The 21,204-nt window shown below is 35.1% G+C and overlaps 3 protein-coding genes, 1 non-coding gene and 1 pseudogene across 5 annotated transcripts; 4 read left to right on the top strand and 1 right to left on the bottom strand.

Annotated features, from left to right (window-relative positions):
• The first annotated feature begins 1,980 nt into the window (after positions 1-1,980).
• On the top strand, positions 1,981-5,687 carry LOC102598734 (mitoferrin-like). The gene is made up of 2 exons (XM_006350805.2): positions 1,981-3,042; positions 5,124-5,687. Exons 1-2 carry the CDS (start codon positions 2,266-2,268, stop codon positions 5,334-5,336), a joined length of 990 nt encoding a protein of 329 aa, XP_006350867.1. The 5' UTR covers positions 1,981-2,265; the 3' UTR covers positions 5,337-5,687.
• A 352-nt stretch (positions 5,688-6,039) lies between these two features.
• TRNAG-GCC (transfer RNA glycine (anticodon GCC)) lies at positions 6,040-6,110 on the top strand. The gene has a single exon. It is a non-coding gene; the product is annotated as a tRNA-Gly (tRNA).
• A 284-nt stretch (positions 6,111-6,394) lies between these two features.
• Positions 6,395-11,191, bottom strand: LOC102598391 (uncharacterized protein At1g18480). The gene is made up of 10 exons (XM_006350804.2): positions 10,883-11,191; positions 9,556-9,656; positions 9,321-9,434; positions 8,911-9,123; positions 8,383-8,518; positions 8,120-8,295; positions 7,780-7,868; positions 7,578-7,647; positions 7,290-7,395; positions 6,395-6,802 (listed from the first exon to the last, which is right to left on the bottom strand). Exons 1-9 carry the CDS (start codon positions 11,097-11,099, stop codon positions 7,309-7,311), a joined length of 1,203 nt encoding a protein of 400 aa, XP_006350866.1. The 5' UTR covers positions 11,100-11,191; the 3' UTR covers positions 6,395-6,802; positions 7,290-7,308.
• Positions 11,192-12,883: 1,692 nt separating this feature from the next.
• On the top strand, positions 12,884-15,521 carry LOC102590660 (beta-glucosidase BoGH3B-like; annotated as a pseudogene).
• Positions 15,522-16,695: 1,174 nt separating this feature from the next.
• On the top strand, positions 16,696-20,942 carry LOC102577490 (uncharacterized). 2 transcript variants are annotated; one of them, XM_015310186.1, is made up of 3 exons: positions 16,696-16,812; positions 19,263-20,114; positions 20,619-20,942. In XM_015310186.1, the coding sequence occupies exon 2, from the start codon at positions 19,379-19,381 to the stop codon at positions 20,087-20,089; it is 711 nt and encodes a 236-aa protein (XP_015165672.1). In that variant the 5' UTR covers positions 16,696-16,812; positions 19,263-19,378; the 3' UTR covers positions 20,090-20,114; positions 20,619-20,942.
• The last annotated feature ends 262 nt before the right edge of the window (positions 20,943-21,204 follow it).

Below are 21,204 nucleotides of genomic sequence, written 5' to 3'. Positions count from 1 at the left end.
AAAAATTAAAATATAATGAAAGGGTGGGCCATCTTTGTGATAGGTGGGCCATCTTCAAAAACCAAATATAAAAGTAGGTGGGCCATCTTGGTGCCACGTGTCGAAAGCACTCTTCTTATATAGTAATTAATGTAATTTTTCAAATAATATATGTTATTCCCTTCGTCTTAATTATAGAATTCGCGTAAAATTTTGAGAGTTAATCGAATTTGTGATATTTTAAATTTTATTTTTAGTACTATTTAAAAAGGAAAAAATTAAAATATAATGAAAGAGGAGTGTATAAAAGTAGGTGGGCCATCTTGGTGCCACGTGTCGAAAGAAGAGTGAATTTTATTCACTCTTCTTATATAGTAATATAATAATTAAAATCTCTGATCTATCGATTGGTGGTATAGAGTAGAGGTGTTCAATTTATTATATAACATTTGATTTTGAATATTGGGGAAGTTCAAATTTCATATAGAAAGGTAAGATGTATTTTGGCTTGTTTGGTCAGAAGTGCTTGTTTCACAAAAAAAAAAAAAAGAGTATTTGACTACATAATGTTTGGTGTTCAACTTGGAGTTCGACTTTAATTTGGATTTAAATGGAGAGATTTCATATTTGGGGTAAAACGCTTTCTAACAAAAGCGATTATGTACTTAGAGGGACACAAAACGCAAGACATGTGGTCAAGAATGAAGGAGTACTTACTACTCCACTGCAACCCTAATTGGATAGTTAAGTATCCTTCCACGATGAAGATGAAAAGAAAAAGAATTTGGGTTCGATGCACTTACAATTTTTAACATGTAATAAATATTTTGCAGTAAAATTATATAAGAAGTATATAAATAACTTTATTTAATAATTAATAAGTAGTTAATGGTAATTTGATAACCTATTATTAATAAGAAATATTTTATTATAATTAATTTAGTTATACTAATTATATTAACTTTATGTGAATAACACTCTTTTCTCATTCTTAAATCTTTCTAGAGGAGAAGAGTCGTGATAATGAAAAATCAACCACGTCGGCTCCATGTTGAATGATCTCTTAATAGAAAAGTCAAAAAGGGTTTTAAGAAAAGGAATTATTTAGTATCAAGTATTTTACACCTAATTAAATAATTAATTTTAAAAATTAATAAATTAAGTGAACAGGCATATTACTTAATTATTATAGTAATTGACTTCATTAATTAATAGGCTAATTTGAAGCTAATCGAAATTAACATTTTTTTTTTCGATAGATCAAAACTATCAACCATCTACCTAACCTTGTTTGGATGGCTGTTACATGTTGACTGTTGTTTTTATCGTATTGTATTATTAGTTTAAGAATATCGATTGATTTGATTATTACTTAAATTATATTATATTGTTTAAATTCATTGTTAGGTAATAATTAAAAGATATATTTTGTGTAACGATCGATTTGGTGTAATCGCATCGTTTTCTTAATTTTTTCTTTATTTATTATTTAATTATTTTATTTTAGGCTTTCCCAACTTTTTCATGATAGTTCTACTATGTACTTTACTTTTTATTGTAGATTTATTATTCAAACTATGGATATGTGATATTATGTAACGATGATAAATAATGTATTTATTAAAATAATATAGTATAATACAATACGACACATGCATTATGAAACAATACTCCAAACAAAGTATAAGGTAGTAAATTAATTACTCCCTCCTTTCGCTTTATTTTTCAACATCACTAAAAATAGACATCCAGTTTGAAAATTAAAAAATAACTTATCACTTAATTCTTCATTATTGTTTTTTATTAAATATAGTCATTTTCAAAACAATAATTAATTATATTTAAAAAATAAAAAATAAAATTATTATTTTATTCAATTGGATCGTTAGTACTAATAAATACTCAGTGAAAAAGTTAAGGTTGAATAATTTAGTTGAGGCGTGTGAACAAATTGATTTGGACACACAATTGAAAAATTATTACATAAATAAAAGAAAAAAATAATTACTGTTCTTTTTTCTTTTCCCAATTAGATTGGGAAAGTCGACAGTTATTAGCAAAATTCCCAATATTTTGGAACCCTAAACCTAACCGCAACTCTTCTTCCTCAAACCTTCCACAAAATCCCTAAAAAAAAAAAGCTTAAAGCTTTCTCTTTTCTTGATTATACGGTTCTCTAAGTTATTGAGCCGCTAATTCTGGTACAGAAAAGGAACCAAATTGACCACAACCCGTACCCGAACCCGACCCGAACCGGAAGGTACTGGAACCCTAGTTTTCCCATCCATGGCCACCGATGCTTCGCCGAAGTTTCAACAACGGGACCTATTACCGGTTCCGCAACCACCTGATTACCACCCGGTGGTTGCTGTTTCTCCGGCACATGACGGACTCCATTTTTGGCAGTTTATGGTCGCCGGGTCAATTGCCGGTACGGTTGAACACATGGCGATGTTCCCTGTAGATACAATCAAGACCCAAATGCAAGCCCTAGGTACTTGTCCCTTGAGATCTGCCAGTATCCGTACGGCGCTTGGGGGAATTCTTAAATCCGAAGGTGTTGCTGGACTTTATCGTGGCATTGGAGCTATGGGACTCGGTGCTGGTCCAGCCCATGCTGTTTATTTCTCTGTTTATGAGAGTTGTAAGAAGAAATTTTCCGGTGGGAATCCTAATAATTCAGCTGCACATGCTATTTCGGGTGTTTGCGCTACAGTTGCAAGTGATGCAGTTTTTACACCGATGGATACGGTGAAGCAAAGGTTGCAGCTGAGTGAAAGCCCTTATAAGGGTGTATTGGATTGTGTAAAAAGGGTTTTGAAGGAAGAGGGGTTTAAGGCTTTTTATGCTTCGTATAAAACTACTGTCTTGATGAATGCCCCATATACAGCTGTGCATTTTGCTACGTATGAGGCGGCGAAACTGGGGTTGTCCGGTGTTTCGCCAGATAGTGCAAGTGATGAAAGTATAATAGTCCACGCCACTGCTGGGGCGGTAGCTGGAGCATTAGCGGCATTAGTTACAACGCCCCTTGATGTTGTCAAGACGCAATTACAATGCCAGGTATGCTTTCTGGCTTTATTGGAGTTATTTCTTTTATTGATTTGGGCTGGTTATCTGGGAATCTAGTTGTTAACATTGTCACTCATAGTGGTAATTATTGGTCTGGAATTAAAACACTATACTTTGAATTTTAACTATTAAGAACGGAGCCGGAAAAGGTCAGCAAAGTTTTATCTTGGGACTGGGGTTTTTGAGGATAAGGTTACATAACTTAAAAGCACAGAACTAGAGAAAAACAAAGAAGGAAGAAACCTACAAAATTCTACTCGGCTTCTTGGATATCCCGAGCTCTTGAGGCTGGCTTGTCCTGACTATTGAGGTTGGCTCAAGTCGGATTAACCTCTACCATAGTAGCAGTTGCTGAGTAGAAATTGGACCCAAGGTTATCTGTAACCTCTTTCTACTGCATATTCATGTAACGTTCTTTGTAAAAGTTTGGATACCAAGAAGGTCTATTAAATTATTGGTGCTTACTCAATTAGGCAACAGGTCCATTAGCATTCACGTCCTTTAAGGTCTTCTACACTTTATGGATGTTAATAAGTGATTAAGGACTTCTCTTTGATGGAAGAGAAATATTGCCTAATTGAGTTTTTAGTTGAAGTCTATAGGGTTTGTCTTGTTAGGTTCTTTTATTTTATGGAACAGCTGCTCTACCTTCACGAGGTAGTGGGAAGGTCGGGGTACATTCTCATCTATATCCAAGCCTTGGCGGTAGAGTTTAAAAAAAACCCGACCTGAATGTATGAAGTTAGGAATAAATGAAACCTATTGTCTGTCCGTTGGAATTTGAACCTAAGACCTCATTATTCTCAACCCACTTCATTGACCACTAGGTCACACGTTTTTAAAACATCTCCATTTACTTTCTCTCCTAATATTCAAAAAACACAACATGGAACAAACCTTCCAATCTGTTTCAACTCGTTGCTGCCCCTGCAGAACAACCAGCTATTAAGAAGCTCCTTAACACTTAACAATCAATACAAATATATTACCCCTCAACCAGCTATTAAGAAGCTCCTTAACACTTAACAATCAATACAAATATATTACCCCTCAACCAGCTATTAAGAAGCTCCTTAACACTTAACAATCAATACAAATATATTACCCCTCAACCAGCTATTAAGAAGCTCCTTAACACTTAACAATCAATACAAATATATTACCCCTCAACCAGCTATTAAGAAGCTCCTTAACACTTAACAATCAATACAAATATATTACCCCTCAACACTTGAAGTTCAAATATTGAAATTCATCTTTGCAAATACTCAAGGCCAAACCAGTATTTGCAAATATTGAGATAGTATTTATGGCGAGGCGTGAATAGTTTCATTTGTTCCTTACTTCATACATTTAGGTCAAATGAGGATACTCATGCATTTTATCCTGTTTTACAGGAACTATTTATTTCACATAATCAAAGATGTATTATTCAAACTTTGAAACTTATATTAAGGATGGTCTGGGGAACACTCTGGCTTTGTAAACGAAATCACATGTGGTCTTACTCAATGAGGAAATAGAAGAAATTTTTATCATCTGATCTTTACTTGCTCTTTTCTAGACCTGTACTTGCTGCAAGGCCAATTGGCTGTGATTTTGATTTTTGCTCCGTTATGTTGGAAGTCTTGGTGTGCTTTAATTTCATCTGAAATGACAAATCTCGCTGGTTATCTTGAACAGCCATCACATGTGAACAAAATTGTGAGTTTTGGACCATATTAATTTCTCCATAAAGAAATCAGTGCTTTTTTTAACTTGAACCAATTTGTTTGTCTAGGCTTCATGTAGCTCCTAATGTTTGGTCCTGTGCAGATGCATTTAAAATCTTGGAACTAGTCCAATTTTGTACCTTACAACAACTATGCCTCAATACCAAATAAGTTGGGTTCAGCTATACAAATCCCCGTCATTTAAAAATATTTAAAAAGAATATGTCCGATGTTGTTTTGTATTTTGCTCTTAGATTGCTGAGTTTCGCGTAGTATTCCACAAAGGGTAGGTTGTCCTTAATCTAAAGTGAGGCATTTGCTAATTACGTTACTCATTTAATCTTTGATGTGTTGATGCAGGGTATCTGTGGCTGTGATAGATTTAAATCTGGGTCAATTGGGGATGTCTTTCGGATAATTGTGAAGAAGGACGGATACAGAGGTCTTATGAGGGGATGGATGCCAAGGATGCTCTTCCATGCTCCTGCTGCTGCAATTTGCTGGTCTACATACGAAGCTGCCAAGGCCTTCTTCCAGGAGCACAACACTGTTAACAACAGTGTGACGGCCTGAATATATAGTAAGAAAGGGAATATTATCACTTATCTCCACGCCAAAAAAAAGAAAGAGAAAGAGAGAATTCTCTCTATTGTTGTATGCATACCATACAGAAATTCCACCTGATGTGGGTTTGAAGACGGAGAAACAAGAAGAGAGGTTGTGTAGCCTTAATTTGCATCTACCATCACGAAGTTATATTTTCATTTTTATTTAGGGTCTGTATAAATTTATGATAAGTTTGAATAAGTTGGTGAGATTGAGTCCTGATGATTTTTTTTTTCTTCATATCATGAAGAAATAGGATGAATTGGTTTAGAAAATTTTTGAGTATTTAATTCATCACATGAGAATTGGTTATTTTTATCATTCTCTTTTCAAATGTTAGTTGGAACACCACCTTGATTCATCAACATTGCTTTTTGTTGTTTTGATCTTTATATTATTTCTCTCACCCCTATAACTTTTGGCTATCATCATAGCCAAGGGAACTTTAATTATCAAATAAGTTGTCCTCTCTTTCTTGGATATACCCGCATGCCTAACAATAAACGATGATTTTCTGGATACAAAGAATTTGAACAATGTGGGTTTGAAAAAAAAAGACTAACAGATCCAAGTGTGAAACGATATCAATCCTTTGAGTAAGCTTTTAGACAAACGAGCAAGGAAAAGAGATTTCTAATTTTTTATATCACTATTGAAATATAGATAACAAGCACCAGTGGTCTAGTGGTAGAATAGTACCCTGCCACGGTACAGACCCGGGTTCGATTCCCGGCTGGTGCATTCTTTTTTCACTTTCAGTCATCTTTCGTTTTGACTACCATATATATTTTTAAAAAAATAATAATATCGTAATCCCAAACCATATATATTTATTAAAAAAATAATAATATTGCTAATTGTGAACCAGTATTGAAAGAGGAATTTCACACTTGAAAATATTTATAACTGATGCAAATACTAAAAAGTTCATGCAAGACTAGAAAAGTAAAGAGGGAGTGTCCATCTGAGACAATTGAAATATGATGCTATTTTTATTATCTCAGTTCATATATTTCTGTCTCTGATACCTTCAACAGTTCATTATATAGCTAAACATTTTGTTTGATACAAAAAAAAAAAAAAAATTCAAATAGCTATGGATTTCCGTTCAAACATCTAATGTTTTATGAGAATGGCTAAAATGTACGCGTAACAAATGATTGTTAACTACCAGTGCTTTGGATTTGCTATATACTGACGAACACAATGTATTTCTGACTAGTATTTAAATTACAGCGGATCACTATACACAATTTATACAAAGAGAATACAAGGAGCCAGCTTTCAATTTACAGTTCCTTGTTTCTGGAACGGTTGAAATCACTCAATTCACATGACCATTTCTACAAGACGAAAGCCCCGTGTTGTATTATTCTCACTTGACAAAAACAGGAACTGAACCATCGCTATGGTGAAAATAGAAAGATAAGAGTCTGTAGACACAAAAAAGAAGAAGATGAAATGATGCATCACAATTACAAATATCACAAAATTGATCCTAAGATGAGTAAATTTTTGGGTTTGCAGAGAACGTGCTAACAATATATATTGTATGATATACTTATAAGGTTATAAGTTCTTAAAGAAAATGTTTTGGGGGTTGAGAAAAGAGAACTCAGAAATCCTACATGTATATTTTCTTTCTCGGCGAACACTTGCCAAACAAACACTCCCAAGAACAAAAGGGAAAATTATAACAAGTTCATTTAAAGAGAAGGAAACTCAAGGATTTTATGAAATTCTTAATGTTTCTCTTTTAAACAAAACATCCTCATCGCACCTATCCCAACGAAAAGTATTTGCAAATCAGTTTAACCAATCAAAATCATGAAATGCAAACAAAAATAAAGTGAAAGTACTTATAATGATATAAAGTGAAACATCGTACCAAATGAAGAATGGAAGTTCTTCTCAGCATACCTTGGGGTTTCTATGATATCTACGTGTAATCAGCGACCTGAAGTTCACTGGACCGATCCCTGGTGCTCCTTATGGCCCTAGCTTTATTATCTCTTATTTCTAGTACCTGATAAAAGACAACCGAAAGGCAAAGACTCCAAGCATAAGAGGGTGCATGAGCCGTACAAGTAAGCTAGCAAACATGACTATAAGTTGAAAATAAATTAAGAAAATAGTCGCCTCTTAACAGAGTGAGTTGTACATATAATATTGGAATTATAATAGTACATGAGCCAGAAAGGAAATCACCTCAGGGCTTGAGTCAAGTACTCCTCTAGACATTCCTACGTCAATTCGCCATATTCTACAGTTGTATTTACTGCAGGGAAAACCAGAATTAATCAAGAAACGAGTAGTAATCATTGGTTTTAGTAATTAGTTATGTCTAATACAAAGTGTCTATCTTAGTATTGCTTTTGGAAAAATAACAAATCGTATCAAGATCCTCTACCAATTTACTCCCATCGCTTGAGGAGTATGTCCTACAACCATAGCTTTGGCGCCCACACTTTGTAGTGTCTCTTCAAGAAGATATTGTACCTGATAGTAAAGGAGAAAATCATTAAGTTACAGATTAGCATCACTTGATATAACTATGTTACATTAAGATAAGAAACTAAACATAACTGATTTCAACACAGGAAAGAACAATAGGCAATAAACCAGAAAATACAACTCTGAAAAGAGCTGACTGAGAAACAATTTCCATCGATTCAGGATGAAAACGAGATAAGTCCACATGATATGAGAGGACAGCTTGTTGTATGTGCACAGAAGGAGCTGCATATAACCTGCTCAAGCTGGTAGTTTTCCAGCTCCGGGCCATCTCTGGAGTACAAACGGTTCCACACAATACTGTCATAGCCCCTGGTGGCTATGAAAGGGATCTGTGGAGAATCGTCTTCTTCACTCGGACCTTTCATCCATCGAGAAACTTCTCTATTCAGCCTCTCTAAGCCATAGGCAACTGCAATAGCATTAATAATCATATAAGAAAATCATTTTACATGTATCCTAGAAAACCAGAAAACTGGGCAGCTGATTAGCTTATTACCATGATGAGGAAGAAGGCCACCATGACAGAAAAGCCAATCATCAACCTTAAGAACTACACCGTGTCGTGCCAACTCGCATGCCAATGGACCCCCGGGTCTCATCAGGATTGATCTTGCAATTACACCCTTTTGCCGCTGTCCTAATATTTGGACGACTTAATAAGCATAGAAAATATCAAGCACCAAAGCACATGGAAAAAACAGCAAATGTTTCTTAAGAGCGGAAAGTTAAAAAAGGAAACTATCTCAAGTATCTGCTTAAAAATTATACAGTTATCACTTTAAGGGCTTTTTTTTCGTCAACCCACTGATTGCAATTGGACTGCTCGCTAAATTCAATACTTGTGTAAAATGGTTATGTTTCGGTAACAAGGTAATTTGCTGTTTACCTATAGTAAAATGTTTTTTTTATAAGTCAACACTAATATGCTTCTTATGCCAATATATTTGTTTGTCCAGCCATTCAAAGTAACTCCGAAACCTCCAATCAGCAAATGAGATGAAGACTAGATTTGAAAGGAACACACCTTCACCAAATTCCACTGAGCCCAATAATTTTGAGACACCTTCCGATCCTGTTTCCATCTGGCAGACACAGCACACCAACTGACAAAAGCCTCTTCCCAGTTGCGTTCACATTTATCCAAGTATTCCAGAAAGTCTATACACTCGTCAAGTGCCCCATTATCAACATATCTGTAGTCTCCTTCGACATTCATAGTTTCATGATTTCCATTGACCTATAATAAATAATAATCATTCATGACATCAAGCACACATAAGGTTAACAGCAAATCATCATTCAAGTCTCCAAAATAGTCATTAAATTGCACAGTATAAAAGCTACATTTACCCAGCTGTAACAATGAAGATAAGAGAGATAAGTTGTCAGCATATTGCCAAGATACTTGTAGAATATGGCTGAACACACACAGACCTGGAAAACTGCCCCACCATGGGCTTTTGCCTGGATATCTAATGACTTCAACAAAGATAAAATTGCAAGTTCGTCTTCACCTCGATCAAGTATATCTCCGAGCTGAACCAAAACCTGGCAAAGAGAACCATGTAATGTTTCTATACGCTAATCAATAAGTTGATAAATCTCAATTACAGTAGAATGCCATTTATAACCTTCAAGCTAGAATATAATCGCAAATTTAAAAGCTTACCGTCTCACCACCAATCCACAAACTTTGACCATCAGAACTCAGCACACCAGCCGTCTCAAGTGCACATCTTGCCTTATCAAGATCTCCATGCAAATCTCCAACTAAAACAAAAATTAGACCAATCAAATATGCAAAAGGTTAGGGAGAAGAGCACTCTAATCATAACCCGAGTAGCCTAACTTTCTCTATATGAGGAGGAAATCCTCTCTTTTTTCTCCCCTATTCAATTGTGTATTTTCAATTCATCATTTCACTACTATCTCTCTCTCTCACGCGCACACACAACTTGTTTAGGACTGAGGCATGGTTTAGTTAGTTAGGAGATAATATATGGAACTAATAAGCCTTCCAATCAAATTCATGAGCTTAATAATTAAAAATTGCTATGATACAATTGACAAAGAAATTCTCCAAATATCTCCAACAAAAGTTCCAGCCTGTTGCACTGCTGTATATTTTTTGGCTTCATTTATGTAAGGGTTAAGGGTAAAAAACACACCTAAACTATTCCAATTTTTTTAGTTTCATACTTGAACAAATGAGACTTGAGAGTGTGAGCTTACAGCGAAACACAGCTTGACTAATTTCTAATGATGTGTGTACTACCCTCTCTCTTTTATTTAAAAATTCTGCCACTTAGCACTCCAGGTAGAAAAGCAATTCCATCTTGGAAAAATTAAAATAAACTAACATAAGGTTAAAAGCTAAAACTATCACCATATAAGTTAATTTATTTCGATCTTGACATCCACATCTTCTTCTCCACCTTCTTAGTCGTGGTCTCATCTCTGTCATGGCATCGATATCTCCAGCTTGGAAGGGGAGAGTTTAGGGTTTTACAGAAATCAATTAAAAAAATTAATGTTAGTTAATAGAACATGTCAGGTGGACAGAGATTTTAGAAACAAAGGTGCCTAAAGCATTTCTAGACAAACATTTGGTCTAGTCAATGTCTAATTGTGTTTCGCTAACCATTGGGATAGCTTAGATGTGTTTTTGACCATTTTAAATCTTTATGTATCTCTAGTGATTGGTTGGGTCCATTGGAAATAAAGTGTACATACATCCTAAACTCCCAAACCCCGCTTATAGGATTACACTGGGTGTGTTGTTATTGTTGCATATTGATTGGTTTTTGCATTATCAATCTCATCCCCAAAAATGGCACAAAGGGGTTAGGTAGCTCATGTGGTTCAATTTTTGCAACAACCCACAATTCCCAATTGGAACTATTTCTAAATATTCTAATATAGTAAAACATTAAAACACGCAGTCTACCCATATAATAAATACTCTTGAAAACCCAGAAAGCAAAAGGGAAACGAACCTGCTACAATTCTGCGACCGGGAGCAGAGACGAAAGTGGGCGGATCCCCATCAACTACAATGGGCTTTAAGCTACCATTACTAGATGTGGTGCTGCTACTGCTATACTGAAATGGAGTTGAAACAATTGAATCAATTAATTTCCGTGATTGTGATTGTGATTGTGAAGAAGAAGGTGGTTGAAGGGGCAAAGAACATGTTAACGAAAGAGTAGCCATGATTTTAGGAATACTTTTTTCTGTTTCTCACTGCAAATATCAAACCAAAAAAGTGGAGCTGTTTTAGCCACATGTTTGCTGTATCAATTGCCTTTTTAACTACGTATCTCCCTTTAAGAGAAAAAAGAAAAATAGGGTTGTTTTGAATAATAATAATTTGATAAAAGGTACTAATAGTAAATTACTTCAAAACTTTTTTTTTAATATGGAGTAATAAATTTGAATCGATTAATTGAAATTGGGATTAAGAAATATTGAAGCCTTAAAAAGTTTTTGATAATACAATCGTTTCAGTTTTCAAATAAATATTTTTTTCTGTTATTTTCAGCAATATATATATATTGTATTATGCGTTCCATGTTTGATGTTTGTAACTTTTCTTGTGTAGTCTCCATTTTTGGATTTGTTTTTGTTGTTTTGACATGACACCAAATTCAAGAAAGTAAGAAACATCAAAAGATTTTTGTGGTCTTAAACTAAAGATATGTATAATATATTTGAATGTCCTTTAATTTTGTGATATTAAATATTTCACGGAGAGAGTTGGACTCTGAAGAGTTGCCAAAAAAAAGGTAATAGAGACATTCTTTTTTAAATGGATTAAAAAAAGAAAGTAAGACAGGGAGCATTTGTTTTTGGAGATTTGATGATTTTAGTCTAAAGAAGATTGTTTTGAGAGCTAGAAGTAGTAAGCCCGGTTTGATTTGGACTTCTACTTCAGTTACATCTCATATCTATATAGTTGTATCATTTGAATAATTGTTTAGTTTTTTCTTGCGCATTTTTTTTTTTTGTTAGTTGCTGTGTTACTTTCCTTTTAGATTGAATAATAACATTTTGAAGTAAATTGTTATGAGAAATAGAGATTTGATGCCCTTGTTTATATAAAAAAAAAATTACATCTGGATTTTCTTGATAAGGATCATTCACAATATATAGTATAGTCAAACCTTTCTATAACATTGTAGTATGTTCTGATATGTTTTGGCTGCTATAGTGAAATGGTATTATAGACAACATAACATGAAAGATCGAGTCCACAAAAAACATGGTTGTTATAGTGAAATATTGTTATATATAGAGGTCTGCCTGTACTTGGTACCCTTATCATATTTTCTAGTTTTTCTGTTTTTTATGCATCTCTTGATCATAATTTGTTACCAGCACTTATCTTGGAGATTGAATTAATAGTTGTAGATTTAATAGCGATGAACACTGAGGAAAAAAAAAAGTTGACTTGTGAGTATTCATGGTTACTCCAGAGTTACAAGATCAGGAAATGCAAAATTAAATGGATACAGAAATAAGTCGAAAAAATATTCAAAAGAGATGAAAAGAAGAAAGAAAGAAGGGAAGGAAATTGAGCTAAAGCAGGATTCTTTTTTCACTGATAAAGGAAGCTGAGCTGAACTTAATCAGTTTCTTCTTCTGAGTTTGAATTATCCAGAGTACGCCAAGAGATAAGGCTGTCTATGGAGTTCGAAAGCATGTTCATAACGTCTTTTTGTTATACATCAGTCTTGGCTTTCATTGAAAAGTAAAACTATGAAACCAGAAGACATGATCATTAACCGCAAATTAAGTGATCGGAGAAATGATTATTAAGTGCAAATCACATGCAAAAACGTGCATCTCACAATATTTTCATCAAATTCTGATATGATAGTTCAACAAAGAATGGCATGTAATGAAGCAGTGATTAACAATGAAACATGAACTCGTGATCTTTAACAATAAATGAAAAAAGAGATGGATTGTTAGTACAACTTGTTTTGCAAATTTAGATGCAGGATCTGGAAAGTATGGAAAATTTGAAAGCAATTCCATGCTTATTGTTTAATATGCTGTTCTTTGAAAGTTAGAATGAATATCTACAGTCGTTCTTCCTCATCGTTGTGCAAAGAACTGTCAAATCTAAGTTTAAGTAATGAGAATCTTGACTGCTCTTTAGTTGCTTGTTATCATTAGAGCACAATGAAGTCCAATATGAGATGCTTTTATGCTAATGCTGTTTTCCCTTTTTTGCCACTGTTTTGTAGTTATTATCAATTTTTTGATGAGCCTTTTATAAACCAGTTAGATCTTATATTTACATTTTGATAATGGTTCTTGTGTAATTAAATTCTAAGTTTTGCTTGTAAAAGGATTCCCTGTGCATAAACCTCCAACTCATTCAATTTTCAGGAAAAAGGTGGCTGCTTGTGCAAAGCACTTTGTTGGTGATGGGGGCACAACTAAGGGTGTTAATGAGAATAACACTGTGACTAACATGCATGAGTTGCTGAGTATCCACATGCCTGCCTACGACGACTCAATTATCAAAGGCGTTGCTTCAGTTATGGCTTCTTATTCTAGCTGGAATGGCAGAAAGATGCATACTGACCATGATCTAGTTACTGGTTTTCTTAAGGGTACACTCAAGTTCAAGTTAATGTTCTAAAAAATGATAGGAAAGATTAGATAAACCTCAGTGGTTAATTCGGAAGCTTGTTTAAAGGCAGCTAGTTATTACGCACATGGGAATTACAGAACTGTGGAATTAACATCCTCCGAAATATATTTTTGATATTTCATGTGTTTGTATCATGCCAACTTGTTGGATCACTTATTGTTTCTCATGAAGCATTAATTCCATAATTTGGAGGTGATTTCACTGATTGGTGTTTGATAATCTACCAGGGTTTTGTCATTTCAGATTGGCAAGGTATTGACAGACTTACCTCTCCACCTCATGCCAACTACACTTATTCAGTTGAGACTAGCATTCTAGCTGGTGTCGACATGGTAAGATTTTTTCCCTACACCAGTGTCAACATTCAACTAGTTCTAAAAACTGATACTAGTACATCAGAGGGAGACAGAGAGAGCTGGAGCAAATTAATCTTCAGATGCATTGAGTTTGGGAAATGTTTTGGTGTTCAAACTAAATCAGGAAATGTCAAATTGGTCATTTGCAGGTTATGGTCCCATATTATTTTACCGAGTTTATCAATGATCTGACTTACCTCGTCAAGAACAATTTTATCCCAACGGATCGGATTGATGATGCAGTGGAGAGGATTTTGTCAGTTAAATTTACCTTGGGACTTTTTGAGAACCCCTACACTGATTTCAGCCTGATCAACGAGGTTGGGAGGCAGGTAGGTCACTAAAACATGATACTTTACACTTCAAGCCTCAGTTACAATGTTAGTGCATGCATTGTATATGACCATTGTTTAGTTGTTTGTTTTGGGCTAATCCTTGCCCCTGCTTGAAGGATTTGTACGAGATATGGTGATCTCAAGACCCTTTCCACTTAACTACCATTTGGGGCCTATGTGTCCGTAGTTTGAGATGTATACGTTTTGAACTGTTTGAAATGTGAAATTCAGCTTTTGTGGTCCTGGTTTCCATTCAGGAAGAACAGGAACTTAGCAAGAGAAGCTGTGCGGAAATCCCTTGTGCTGCTGAAGAATGGGAAAACTGCTAGTAACCCATTGTTACCTCTTCCTAAGAAAATGTCTAGAATTTTGATTGCTGGTAGCCATGCTGATAACTTAGGTTATCAATGTGGCAGATGGACTATTACTTGGCAGGGTTTTAGTGGTAATGATGCTACAAATGGTATGTTTTTTCTTCTGATGCGTTTCACAAGACCTCTAATACTACATGTAATGACTTACTATTAAATAGAAAATTTGTGAAATCACTTGACCTTATTATTTCTTGAATAATCTCCCCACCCACCACCCTAACAAGATAAAGGGGGAAAAGGAGAATGAGTATAGAAATTTCTCTCAGAAAATGTAGTTGAACTGTGCACAAATCATTTGGAAAATGTTATAAACTCAAATATATTGGTAGTTCTATATAGGAAACTGCAGCAGGCTAAGTAACTACTGTCATAATGCATAAATAACCATTTGATATTTTCAGTTGGCTAGCATTGTAAGTTGAGTGAACTTCATTTACAGGAACGTACTACCATCCTCGGTGCAATAAAGTCTGCAGTTGATCCAGGAACAGAAGTCATCTATGTTGAAAATCCTGACAGCAAGTATGCTACTTCTAGTGGCTTTGACTATGCTATTGTGGTTGTCGGTGAGCACACTTGTGCTGAGAGTGCAGGAGACAGTCCTACTCTCACAATGGCAGATCCTGGACCTGATGTCATTAACAATGTTTGTCAATCCATGAAGTGTGTTGTCATAGTCATATCTGGTCGACCACTCGTTCTTGAACCTTATCTACTTTCAATTGATGCACTTGTAGCAGCCTGGAACTGAAGGTCAAGGTATCACTGATCTTCTCTTTGGGGACTACGGATTTACTTGAAAACTTCCAAGAACATGGTTCAGAACTGTAGATCAACTTCCAATGAACGTTGGTGACCCTCACTATGATCCATTGTTTCCCTTTGGATTTGGACTCACAACATAGCAAGGTAAATATAAATCACTCAGTCCAGATACTTAGCTTACTGGTTAAACAAAATTTCACATTGATGTCACTAATCATAATGTTTAACTGGACACGAAAGTAATCATGTCTACACCAAATGTTGTTTCCTATCTGCTGCTTCTAAATTATAAACATGATCCACAATTGTATTACTAGATACTGATTCCTATAGATTTATGTTAGTGCTGCTGAAGTTCATTTAGACATAGTCGTCGATCAGTAATAATTTCTTTCTAATTTGGTGCCATCTTATCTTGTGCTGCTGGAAGGCCATATGTTCTTGGCATTTATGTGTCCATGAAAAGGCTTTATGTAGTAATTTAGAAAGACTTGGCATTTATGTATATATTTTATGCCAATGTCAATGACAGAGTTTAATACTAAAATCAAATATTGACATTATCACGATCCAATTTTTGGATGTGGTGTGGGTGGATGAGTTATGTGATGTGCTCTCGATTGAAGTTTTAGGAGCAATTTGCATTCAAAGATTCAACGGCTCACAAGATTTTGTATTTCGCTATGTTCTTTTCGATGTGAGAATCAAGATATCTGTTGTCAAGAGTGATTTTTGTTTCAAGGAAGCACATGTCCTCCACGTACACTGCTAACGAGATGCGAGAGGTGAACTATCATTTAGTATTTCTTGGGGATTTTTTACTTAGCAGTTCGTTAATAACTCATCATATAGATGAGCGCACAATGGAAATAGGAGGGGAGACACACAAAGAGGGGGAGGAAGTACCCCTCCCACGGTTCCTCAATGTTTAAACAAATTTGTGGGTCATTATTCTTTGGAGATTTCGATAATAATTTATCTGCATGTTCATCTATAAAAATCTTGTTACGATTTTTTTTTTGTGATAAAGCTCAATGAATTTCTCGTGTCATCGTGGACAGCGAACACCATGTATCGATGATTCAACTATTTCACGAAATTATTTAATCCATAAGAATGAATGACGATGTATACAAAGAGCTGACGACTCACATTTACTACTAGGTGAAAAATAAGTTTATATTGATATTGTTTTTTATTTGAGGAGATAATAAAACACAAGGCCAAAAAGACCAATTACTTAAGTATTTATTTTCCAGTTTATTCCTTTTTTTTTGTGAAGATGAACAATAATAAACAAAGAAACAAAAACAATTGTATATAAACATTTGGAAAATACATAAAGCCCAAAACCTAAATTTGGTCGAAGCGGAACAAGTACAACAGTCTTCTCTTCTTCAACAAGTTCTTGTTTTCTCTCCTGTATCCCATGTAAGTAAATCTGTGCAACTCTACATTACACTGCTATATATGTATATTCACAATTAGATTTCTAGGGTTTCTAGGTATCTTGGGTTTCTTCCTTTTTGGTTCCAAAAGTCTTGTACTTGTTCATGGATACACTTAATTCTTTGTTTATAACGTTGTCCTGCTTGGTAATTCGATAGATTGTTGGTTAATTTTTTATGGGTCACTGTTTTCTTGAGATGTTTTTTGCTTAATTTTTGATGGGTCACTGTTTTCTTGAGATGTTTTTTGCTTAATTTTTGATGGGTCACTGTTTTCTTGAGATGTTTTTTGCTTAATTTTTGATGGGTCACTGTTTTCTTGAGATGTTTTTTGCTTAATTTTTGATGGGTCACTGTTTTCTTGAGATGTTTTTTGCTTAATTTTTGATGGGTCACTGTTTTCTTGAGATGTTTTTTGCTTAATTTTTGATGGGTCACTGTTTTCTTGAGATGTTTTTTGCTTAATTTTTGATGGGTCACTGTTTTCTTGAGATGTTTTTTGCTTAATTTTTGATGGGTCACTGTTTTCTTGAGATGTTTTTTGCTTAATTTTTGATGGGTCACTGTTTTCTTGAGATGTTTTTTGCTTAATTTTTGATGGGTCACTGTTTTCTTGAGATGTTTTTTGCTTAATTTTTGATGGGTCACTGTTTTCTTGAGATGTTTTTTGCTTAATTTTTGATGGGTCACTGTTTTCTTGAGATGTTTTTTGCTTAATTTTTGATGGGTCACTGTTTTCTTGAGATGTTTTTTGCTTAATTTTTGATGGGTCACTGTTTTCTTGAGATGTTTTTTGCTTAATTTTTGATGGGTCACTGTTTTCTTGAGATGTTTTTTGCTTAATTTTTGATGGGTCACTGTTTTCTTGAGATGTTTTTTGCTTAATTTTTGATGGGTCACTGTTTTCTTGAGATGTTTTTTGCTTAATTTTTGATGGGTCACTGTTTTCTTGAGATGTTTTTTGCTTAATTTTTGATGGGTCACTGTTTTCTTGAGATGTTTTTTGCTTAATTTTTGATGGGTCACTGTTTTCTTGAGATGTTTTTTGCTTAATTTTTGATGGGTCACTGTTTTCTTGAGATGTTTTTTGCTTAATTTTTGATGGGTCACTGTTTTCTTGAGTTGTTTTTCGCTTAATTTTTCTATGGATCACTGCTTTCTTGAGATGTTATTGCTTTCTCTCTAATTGCTATTACATTATGTGTTAATGTTCTAATTCTCATGTCGACTGTTATGATTTTGGGAGTTATTGAAGTGTTTGGAGTGGTGTAGCTAGGGTTTAAGCCCTTTTTGATTTTGGGATTTTATGGCAGTGATTATAACTCTTTTTCAATCAGTGTTTTTCTGTGTTAGTGCTCTAGCACCCATTGTTACCTGGCTTACATTTGGTAATATCTGAACTAGCTCGTTTCTCTGGTCTACATGTATGAAATTTGTGATTGGTTTTGTTGTGTCAATGTTGACGTTCTATCTGGTTTGAATTACTGTTGCATTGTGAAAAATGTTTTCTAGTTGTCATTTATGCTCAGTTCTATTTTATGGTATTGCTGAAACTGGGTCATGGTGCCTGTCTTTTTGTACTGGTTTTCTGATGGTTTTTCCTGTACTCTAAGGGGTCATTTGGTATGAGGGATAAGGATTTATTTTATCCCGCGTTTGGTTAGGGGTATTAATTAGTCCCGGGATTATTTATACTACAATGATTGGATAAGAAACCCAATGTATACGGTGGAACATCTAAGCCCATGGGATAACTTCTATTGGATGAAGAAAAGCCCATGGGATAACTTTGTCTATCCCACTGCCCATACCAAACAACCCTAAGTTCCTAGTCTATATGGTTTCTGAATTCTTTGGTAGTTTGGTAAAAGGACACTAGAGAAAGTGGAGTAAAGAGAGAAACAATGATTAGTTAATCTCTTTGAGCAGGGTCAAGGTGCGCAAGGTGTTATCATCAAAATGCCATTTGTTTCAAGTTTCAAAAAACCTATTGATTATTATCTAAGTTAGTCTATCAATGTTTATAGCTTGGCTTCTTTAATTTGCTCAAATATTTGCTGCTGTTAACATATCTGTCCTAAGAGTGATTTGAAGCTAAGTTGTCCGGTCCAAATATTATTAAAAAAAAACTATAGATTAATCCTTATGGTGAAAAAACTTTGCTTTATAAGAAACGGGCAAGTTGTAAGTAGCTGAGAGGAAGTTATTGACCTCCTTCCATGATTAAAAAAAATAGGTACTTTATATATAACCTGAGTTTACTTTGTTACTTGAGCTGGGTTTTTATTCTAAGAGCTGTAGGGAAAAAGCAGTTCTTTGTTTTCAATGCAAAGTTTGTGTTCATGTTAGTGGTTTTGCTGTTTTCAATGTTAATTGTGATTTTCACTTTACAGCCCCTTGATGGTGCAGTTTGATGAGACTGTTTTGATGCAGGTGAATTCATTAAATTAAACCAATCACTTCCTTGGAAAGTAAAAGCAAGTCTGCTTGGTTGGTGTCATCCCCTTTTAACCCTTTTTCCTCCTAGTTAGTGCTTGTCCCCTGTTACAATGGGAACACCAGAGACCTCTCGTGAACCTTGCCCTGACCGTATACTTGATGATGTTGGCGGAGCATTTGGTATGGGTGCTGTTGGAGGTTCAGCCTTCCACTTCTTAAAAGGCATTTACAACTCGCCAAAAGGTGAGCGCTTGATTGGTGGTACACAGGCAGTGCGCATGAATGCTCCTCGTATTGGTGGTAGTTTTGCTGTGTGGGGTGGCCTATTTTCCACATTTGATTGTACAATGGTTTATCTCCGGCAGAAAGAAGATCCTTGGAACTCAATTATTGCTGGTGCAGCAACTGGTGGTTTTCTACAGATGCGGCAGGGACTAGGTGCTGCTTCTAGATCAGCTATGTTTGGTGGAGTTTTACTTGCATTAATAGAGGGAGCTGGAATCATGTTAAATAAAGTCATGAGTGCTCCCCAAAATTTCCCACCCATGGATGAGCCACTACCAAATGTCCCTGGGGTGCCTGGATATCCCCCTGGGCAGCTGCCTGGTCAACCAATGGGGAAGCTTCCTGGTCAAGCTCCAGTAAGTATTGATGGTATGATGACAGAATCTTCAGCGCCATCCTCTTCTTCCTCGACATCCTGGTTTGGAGGGCTTTTTGGAGGTGGAAAGAAAGAGGAGACGACGTCAAGCGGTGGTAGCAAGACACAGGTTTTAGAGAGCTTTGATGCTCCTAGCCCACCTACCTTTGAATATAAATGAGTTTAGAGGTAGATTTAATTTTCAGGTTAGTTAATGTTATTTTCTTTATTATTTGGATTCTTTATGTATTGTGAACAAGTATTGACTTCTAATCAGTGTGGCCAAGGTGTTGTTATGTTTCATGGAAAAAGTAATTTTCTGAATAAATGTCTTCCTTTGAAAACAATTATGTGCTCTCTATAGAAACTGTGCAAGAAAAGGGAATAAGCTCTTTTTATTGACTGCTTTTGTAGAGCTGTTGTGTCCTGTTGTTAATTAGATGTGTTGTGATCTTGGTGTATCTGAATCTTGTAGGTTTTGAAATTCTTGAATTTATTGAAAAACTTGTAATATATCTTTGAAATAAACTTTTGTACCTGCGGAAAACTGTATTAAACTCCCAGATATGTCTCACTAACTATTACATCTTTTAGCTTATTGCTATTTTATGTGGGTGTAATATAAGGAATTGTTATTATGTGATATGGGTTTGTTCTTTCTTAAAAATGTCGAAGAAGTTAGATAGCTAATTATACATTTCTTAATGTAGTCCCTCTTGCTAGCACACTCTTGGGATGAAATGCTGGACCTCTTATCTAATGTGATATGGTTCCTATCTGCTAGCTGTTGTGCGGAACGCGAACCTCAAGTTCTCTCTAGTGACCTAACATATTCACAACTCATTATCACCTACTTCAGCAATGCATTTCTCCCTTTCTCTGACAAGGTACTTTAGGTCACTCAGAGGACAAGATAAGATTTTGTACTTTCTGTTTTCCACCTTGCTTCTGGTGGAAGCTGTAGATCTAGTAGCAGAGCCCTCAATTCTTAGCATGCCAATTTTGAGGCTAGTAAATGGATCTTAATGACATAGTGTAGGCATATTGGTCATCTACATTACTTGACACAAAGTTATATAGGTTTAGTGGTGTTAACTTGTGATTATTGTATGTCACTTTTGTGCCATCCTGAATGATAAACAAATGGAAAAATAATGTGGCGCGTCTTTGGTTGAATGTGGGAACACTTGTTTTGGGCAGCATATGGAGATCCTTTTACTTTTTATTAGTCGGTGGAATTGTCGGTACTATTGTTGTTGCCAATTGGGGCACTCAAATAAAGCAACATGAATATCT

Source organism: Solanum tuberosum, unplaced genomic scaffold (assembly GCF_000226075.1).
Source record: "Solanum tuberosum cultivar DM 1-3 516 R44 unplaced genomic scaffold, SolTub_3.0 scf00128, whole genome shotgun sequence".
NCBI classification, from domain to species: domain Eukaryota; kingdom Viridiplantae; phylum Streptophyta; class Magnoliopsida; order Solanales; family Solanaceae; genus Solanum; species Solanum tuberosum.
The sequence above is the reverse complement of the archived record's forward strand: the minus strand, read 5'-3'. Positions and strand labels throughout refer to the sequence as shown.